The 8,220-nt window shown below is 45.6% G+C and overlaps 1 protein-coding gene across 1 annotated transcript; it reads right to left on the reverse strand.

The window, feature by feature from the left end:
* Positions 1-323: 323 nt before the first annotated feature.
* Positions 324-7,439, reverse strand: LOC123364947 (fatty acid-binding protein 5-like). The gene is made up of 4 exons (XM_045007494.1): positions 7,285-7,439; positions 2,221-2,393; positions 1,084-1,185; positions 324-583 (listed from the first exon to the last, which is right to left on the reverse strand). Exons 1-4 carry the CDS (start codon positions 7,358-7,360, stop codon positions 533-535), a joined length of 402 nt encoding a protein of 133 aa, XP_044863429.1. The 5' UTR covers positions 7,361-7,439; the 3' UTR covers positions 324-532.
* Positions 7,440-8,220: the final 781 nt, after the last annotated feature.

An 8,220-nucleotide genomic window follows, 5' to 3' on the forward strand; every position in this document is an offset into this window, starting at 1 on the left:
ATGAAGTTTTCCTCTCAGTTTGTACGAGTTCAACTCTACTACTTTTGCAACAGGCACTATCTTAAAGTGGTTAGAAAGATTCTGCACCATACCAATGATTGTGCCACTTGATACAATTTTATTACCTTTATCATCAATGAAATATGAATAGCTGAACCAAAATGCAGTTTGCTGTTAACTATACCTTAACTGTTCCAGTGAGAGGATATCCCCATCATTTGTGATTTAGTACTGATTTTAGGCTCCTCTGCCTAACTAATGAGCTTTTATAAATCTTTACTTGGAAAAGAAAACCTTTAAAATTCCACTATATTGACAACAGCTCCACTTCATATATCTGAAAATTTTATTTAACAGCCACAACCGTTCAGAATAGTTACATCATGGCTTTGAACTATGATTGCACACAGCTGTGTAGTCCATTGAAATACGACAAAACAGGGAAAAGGAAAAACCTGAAGAGTAGAGGAGCTTTGTTCACTAAACTGAGCTGGTTTGTAGCAAGCTCCAACCCTGTATGGAGACAATGTCCTCATGCTTTCTGGTAGACTCTCGTACACTTGCAACCATTCATGTCACATTCCTGGAAAACAAAGAAATTAATTCAGTAGTGTATAGCCCAGAAGTTCTCAACCAGGGGCCCAAGGCCCTCTGGGGGGCCACAAGCAGGTTTAAGGGGGTCTGCCAAAATAAACCAGAGAGCAGGACCAGCAGACTCACTGGGGCCCAGGGCAGAAAGCAGAATCCCAAGCCCTGCTGTCCGGGGCTGAAGCCAAAGCCCGAGCAACTTAGCTCCACAGGGCTCCTGGTGGCATAGGGCCCTGGGCTATTGTTCTGCTTGCTATCCCCTAATGCCTTTTAATCTACTGAAAAACAGTTGTTGTGGCACAGGTGGGCCATGTAATTTTTATAGTAGGTTGAGGGGCCTCAGAAAGAAAAAGATTGAGAACCCCTCAGATAGGCTAAATTACTGCAGAACACAGGGATGCAGATAGCAGTTTATAATAGATTGAGTCTCTTTCAAAGTTAGATTCCTGCTATAGTCTACAGTAGTCAATGATCAGGAAGTAGGAATGCACTCACCACCACCAGTTTCCCATCCTCTATCTTCCGTGTTATTGTGGACTCCTTGCCATCCCACTGCTGGAGCTGAATCAATGTGTTACCATCGAAGGTGATAAGAGTCTGCAAAGAAAAGCAGGACTCAAATATTTTACTCAGTCTCTTTGAGTGGAGGTGATACACTCCCACACTATACTCCAAGGCCCTACTGAAGTCAATGGGAGTTTTGCCATTGACTTCAGTAGGGTCAGGATTCCACTCTACATTTCTCATGACTCCTGTTCTTCTATTACTTTGCTACTTGTTCAGTCACTGCTTTGGCACATTGATACATGAAACATGACTTCAACAGCATACACAATTTAAGTGAACAAGACCTGCTTAGTGTGCTAAGTTCATCTCCTCATACATGTGCTTTGGCTTTTTGTATCGTCTACGTCTGAATCTTGCACTTGGCAGATGTGTTGCCAGTGCACAGGTGAGGAATGGGAGGGTCTTGGCAAGTGGCCAGCATTCACACAAGGAGATAATTGGCCTGGGAGAATCCTATGGAGAGGGAATAATCTTTCTTCACCCTCCACTACCTCCTCCCAGGGACAGTCCCTTTAATCAGTCAAGTTGGAAGCTACTTGAACTCTTGTAAAGATGGGGAATATGGAGTCTGAGTTACATTTAATTTACTCCCTATACAGGTTATTCCACTTGTTATGCAAATGTGTGAGCTTGTGTCATCAGATTAGTTATAGGGCCATATCCTGCTCCATTAAAAATCAAAAGGCTTTTTTGACATTAACTTCAATGAAAGTGAAATTTGGCCTTTGGTATTTTTACCATGGGTCTGGAGAGCTGCCAGTTTTATCACCCCAAGATGCATCACAGCTGCCATGCAAACTGAAAATGATTAACCAAACATACCAGGCTTTGTCTGGTTTCAGTATTTTACCATTTGTAGACTGGTTAGTTCATAAAAACTGATGGATTTCAATCGGGCTTGTGATGACAAGGGTACCCCATCCACCAACAGAGCAGGGTACTACTCAACATGAGAAAGAATGGAGGAGACGAGGTCCCTAAATAGCATTTATCTGTAAGCCAGCCACGCCGGTGGACTGGGTGTATTCAATGGAAAAAAAAACAAAAACCCACTCTTGTACTAACCTGAACTTTCCTGCCATCTAATGTAGTTTCCTCACATTTCTCACCCAGCTTGAAGCTGAGCTGTGAATTTTTAAGGGTGCTTTCTGTTTTTATGGTGACTGTATCTCCATCCTTGATGATGTAAACATCTGGTTTGGCCATGCTCCCCATTTTCCTCAGGGCCATACCCACACCTACAGAGCAAGAACAACAGCATATCAGAGTTAAACACTAAGCCCACATAGAGAGAGGATCCCTTTTAATTATCCAGGGTGAGGGAGGAGAAATTCATTTTGCAGACTCACTCATTCTGAATGCTCCTGAGATCTAAATCAAATCTATTTCTCCCCCTATAGGACCTGCAGGTCTCCAGAAAAGCAGTATCTCCGTTCACACAAACTGATGTGAAAGGTGGAAAGGGGGAAATAAGAGCTGTGTTACAAGAAGATTGTGTCCAAGTTTAAGTGAACTGTGTTTTAAAAGTTCTCCAATTGACTTTTCAAACTGTAAAATTAATCCATTTTATATACAATTTACATTTAAATGTATATTCATTATATAGATGTATTTCTTCTAACTTACTTACGGAACACCCAGCTGTCACTCTAGATGTGTGTAAAATAATAAAATGCACATTTTCAGACCAATGTCAAAAGTATTTTTTTTTTTAAAAAAAAAAAAAGCTAGAAGACTCCCCTCTGCAGAAAAACGTGTAAAGGAAAAATTTGAGCTTTGGAGCATGACTTGAAATTCAACAAAGTAGGACTTTTTAGCACACTACTAAAGGAAGCATTTGAGGTCCCTTCATCAAAAAGCACCTTGCCTTCAGCCCCCTCTTGATTAATCCAGTGACTCATTAGCTTGAGTGCTTCACCCAACTCAACAGGTTTCAGGCTTTGGGGTTACTCAGGACTTTCACCATGCAGGACTTTTTACAGCAGCTATTAATCAGCCATTTAAATTGCATCCAACAATAAACAGAAAGCCAATGAAGAGCTCCAGGGTGACATTCTTTCTGCAAGAAGTATCACTAAGTCAGAAGCTGCATTCTGTAGTAGCTGTAGTTTGAAGAGTCTTAAAGTGCCCTCACATACAGCACAGTGCAGCATTCCAAAATGAAGCTGATAAGTGCATACATTACTGTAGTGAGATCTGCATCCAAAACTGAAGGGCCTTGGTCCACAAAGGCATTACAATGCTCAGTATTGCAACAACTAGAAAATCATAGGAACATGCTACAATCCACAAAGCCTGAATTAGGCACCTAGGCTCCCAATACAATACATGGGGAGAGACAGGTGCCTTCAAATGCAATCCATAAAAGCCAGCATGCTAGGCAGGGAGCCACCTAAGCTAGCCATTGGGAGATGCTCAAGAGAGGGTTGTGTACTAAGCCGCTCCCCTCTCATCAAGATAGGTGCCTAAATCCAGGCTGCAGGGAGGTGCCTATCTTTGCTTAGCAATAGTGATCCATGAACAGGAAACCGATGCCTGGAGTCAGGTGGCTCCAGCAACTAAACTGTTTCTTGCAGGAATGAATTAGGTGCCTGCCTTGCTGTGCACAAAAGAGCTGGAGGAGGAGGAGCCCACTTAATAACTTTAGCTCAGTAGTTAGAGGACTTGCCTGGGAAGTGGGATATACAGGTTAATTCCCCACTGCCAGAAGGGGGGGAAGAAAGGATTTGAACAGGGGCTGCCCACTCTCCTGTTGAACCTGTTCCACTGTGGCTAAATAGTGAAAGTGATTGGAGCAAAGGAGCTGGCCTGGGGTATCCCACACGGGTACTCTAACCACTGTGCTACAGAATCATTCTCTCTCTGGCCCAAGGACTATATAAGTATCTATACTCAGTGAAACCATCATTTGGGGGGAAGGGGCAGGGGAGAGAGCAGCACAGAGAGACTCTGTAGCATAGGCGCCGATTTCTACTGGCGCCGGTGGGTGCTTGAACTCCCTCTGCCCCCAGTTCCGCCCTGACTCCATCCCTGCCTCGCTCCCTCCTGCCCCCATTCCAACCCCTTCCCCAAAGTCCCCACCCCAACTCCACCCCCTTCCTGCCCCTATTCCAACTCCTTCCCCAAATCCCTGCCCCAGCCCCGCCTCCTCCTCTGAGTGTGCCATGTTCCCCCTCCTCCCCCGTGGAGCCTGATACAGCTGTTTGGCGGCAGCAAGCGCTGGGAGGTAGGCGGAGGAGCGGGGATGCGGTGTGCTCAGGGGAGGAGGCAGAGGTGGAGGAGGAGATGAGGTGGGGCAGGGTGGGGAGCTTGACTAATTTTTCCCCATGGGAAAACTAGTAGTCCAAAACTAGTCCAGTGGTTAGGGCCCCCCATCAGGAAGGCAGAAGAGCCAAGCAATCTTGAGACCCAATCATGAGACAGGTGGAAGTGGAAGTACCATTGAAGAACCAAGTCTTTGTAATGTTTAAGATTGTAGATGGGGTCTAAAAATGTGAATCTGTGGCTTGTGGACAGATATGTAACTGCCCCGAAGGTAATATTTAGAACTGATCATCTGAACAGGAACTGTAGAAGGAGCTCTGTGTTAAATGCTAACAATTCCTTGCAGACTATATTTAGAGCCATTCACTCTTTCAGAGCTATACTCCTACCAAATCTGCATTTAATCTTGCAAACTATTTAGATTTAAAAATCTAAATTCATGTGGAGCGTAAATATGCCCTACACTATCTTAAATATGCTTTTTAAAAGTGTTGATAAACATGTTAAGGGTGGTGATAAAAAATAAGTCAGAATTCAGGCTGATACCTCTTTTCACACTTGTTTGTTCAGGGGAGGAGACAGATGGACATGAGCTAAGGACCTAGTGTGTTCACTTTAACTTTTTAATTTCCCAAGTGTGTGGTTGACTTGTACCTCAAACTAACAATTTATTATATTTTGTACTTCACATAGACTGTCTTTGCAAGGTCTGAATTTTAAGATCTGGATTTAGATTTTTTTTTAAACAAACATTGCCTGAGCTCACTCTTTTTTAATGTCATAAATTGCATAGCAGGAAGTTGTATTGCTTTGCTATGAATGTTTACAATATCATAAGTTGCACTGTCTTGTTATGAGGTAATTTGTTAACAATTAAACAGTTTGTCATTTTTTAAAAGTTCTTTGTGAGTTCTTTAAGACTTAGGGTAGGATTTTCAAAAGTGCTTAAGGGAGTTTTTTGAAAAATTGACCTTAAATCTTAATTTTGCTGTCTCTGGCTTGCAGTACAGTCTATCACAGTACAACAAGTGGCTTGGCAAGGAGCAATCACACCACATTGTGCTGCAGTAAGGCTATTAAACTATTGTAGCCAAATGTACACTCCCCCCCCCCCAAGGCTATCTGCATACCCAGTCCCCCTGCTCCAATGATTCTTGCATTATTTATCTACAGGGGAACAGCTTCAGTGCTGGCACCCCACATCAGAATATCCCATAGCTCATCTTGAAAACATGACCCTAAAAGATTCAAAATCCATAAGGGAAATTGAAAAAGACACCAACAGTTTTTTAATCCAATCTCAGAATTGGGAGGAGGGGGCTCCCTTGTGATTTTTGAACAGCTGAGACTGGCAATTCAGGAAGAAAAGACAGGATAGAAATTGAACTAGTGGTGCAACTACTGAAACCGTTAAGGAATACAGATACATTTTACATCTAGCAATAGAAAGAGTCTCTTCAATGATATTTTGTATCCAAGTAGCAGCTGCATTGATATGACCCCTTCTGATAATCTACTATCAGACAAATTCATGCGAGAGTATCACAGCGCAAATTGAATAGAAAATAGGAAGAGGCTGATAATTGTGTGTTATAGCTGGGTATTTCCCACTCCATTCTCTTCTCATGCTATCATTTACCCACCTGTTCTTAACACTAAAGACTGTCATTTAATGGAAAGCAGGCACATATACACAAGTTTCCAACCTGTTATTGAAATGTTAATATAAGGAACTGTGATTCTAGTCAGTTTCAGGCCAGTGTGCTCTGATTTTGCAGATTTAATGCACAACACAAAAACTCATCTTAAACCTGATAATATGCAAGCTACTTTGTTTATAACAATAAGAAATTCAAGGTGTGTATACCACTGAGTCCCAGGCTGCTCTCACTTCCACTGATAAAAATCTGGAGGAATTTCAGTTATGTCAGTGTGGCACTGAGAGCAAATTATGGCCCAGGGGTCCAGACATTCGGCAAACCACGAGGTTACAAATGCCTCACAGCAGGTGCTTTGTTTAGGCAATAAACGCACAGATGTATTGGCAGTATTGGATGTATCTCAGGTGCAGTATGATAAAGACTAATATGAACACATGTTCATTTTCTCTCTATTGGATAGATTTTGTTTTCTGTTCTTCTCTCCTTTCCCTAACCCCAGAGCAGGACCAAAACCATTCCAAGAGGTTCCCCCTCTCCACGAGAGAGTGTGCTCTGCCCAGCATCAGCGTAGCCAGCAGGGGAGAGAGGCTCTTGCTATTCAAGCCATTGCTCCAGGTCGCACGATTGCTTTTATGTTGACGCCCTGGGAACTCTCTCCTTTCACTTTAGTTAGCAACCTATTCCCAGGCGGCTCCTAGCATCTGGCACCGTGACGCCCCCGCAGACCTTGGACAGAGCATCTGAAGAAACCAGCACAAAGTTTTGGATCCCAGATGAACTAGCATAGTGGAGCTAGGTCCGGGGGGGGAGCAAGGAAGGGGCACCTTAAATCTTGGGTCCTTGCCCTCTCCATACACACACACAGGGGATCATAACTGACAATACAAATAAATTACACACACGTATACAAGGGAGAGAGCGTTTTTTCTTCCAGCGGGCAGCAACAGTGGGATTTAGAGAGATAGTCACAGACATCAGAGTCCACCAAACCTCATTTCTTCCCCCAAACCTAACAGCCAGGGAGATCCTGAATGAAAAGTCCTCGCTGCCCAGAGTGCGGGGGGGGGGACACATTCCTTTATTTTCTATCCAGGGGCAGAAGTACCTAGCCCGCCCGTCCGCCAGCCACCCCCACCTTCCCCTCCCTCGGACCCACAGATGGTGAGCAATGATTCCTATCCCACTCGGTCTCCCTGCCCCTTACCTAATTCCTTCATGTACTCGTCAAAGCCGTCGCTGGAGAAGAGGCTCCACTTGCCTACAAAATCGTCTATGCTCATGGTGCCGGCTCGCTAGGCGGTGTCCGCGTCCCGCAGGAGGTGGAGGCTGGAGGATGGTGTAGAGGCAGAGGGGGGCCAGATGCGTTTTTATCCAGATGCCCCTGACCATGCGCTGCGGCAGAGAACCAATGGGGACCGGCAACGTCAGGGGTTCCGGCTCCCGGCCCTCGCCCCCTGTCAGCCCCCGGGAGAACAGCGCGGGGTGAGGTTCACGCCGCCGCCCGCCAGGACAGTGCCTGCCCGGGGGCGCCGGGCGAGGTGTTGCCCCGTCAGCGCCTGCAAGCAGAGACCTGCTGCCGCTCCGCTGGGAGTGCAGCGTCGGCATTTCCCCGGCGAGCGGCGGAGACGAGGTTGCATTTCTGCCGCCTGGCCAAAGGCAAGTGCTCTGGGTACTGGAGCCCGAAGGGAAAGTGCACGTGCTCCGCGTTTTCCAGCGCAGCTCCCCAACCCCCGAACCTCTGCAGCCCTAACAGCGGCACCGCGGGGGAAAGGTAGCTCTACACCCACCTACAGCCACCTGGATCCTGCCAATTCGGTTACAAGCCTCCAACGTGTCCCACGATCACTATGGTGAGCAAGTGCACCACACATACACGCGTCCAGACCCTGGTGCCTACTGCAGCACCAGTGCCGCAAAAACCCTGATCCAGCCCCTGCATCCTGCTGGATCCAGCCAAATCTTGGCCTTATGACTACATTGTAGTGACTAACTAAACAAGGCTAGCTGCTCTTACTGCACCTGGACCCTCCTGCATTCTGGCAAATGAATGCCACAAAAACGCAGAATCTAGCGCAGGGATCCTACCACCAGAGCCACTCAATTTTGAACATAAGGACATAAGAACAGCCACATTGGGTCA

Source organism: Mauremys mutica, chromosome 2 (assembly GCF_020497125.1).
Source record: "Mauremys mutica isolate MM-2020 ecotype Southern chromosome 2, ASM2049712v1, whole genome shotgun sequence".
Taxonomy (NCBI): Eukaryota; Metazoa; Chordata; order Testudines; family Geoemydidae; genus Mauremys; species Mauremys mutica.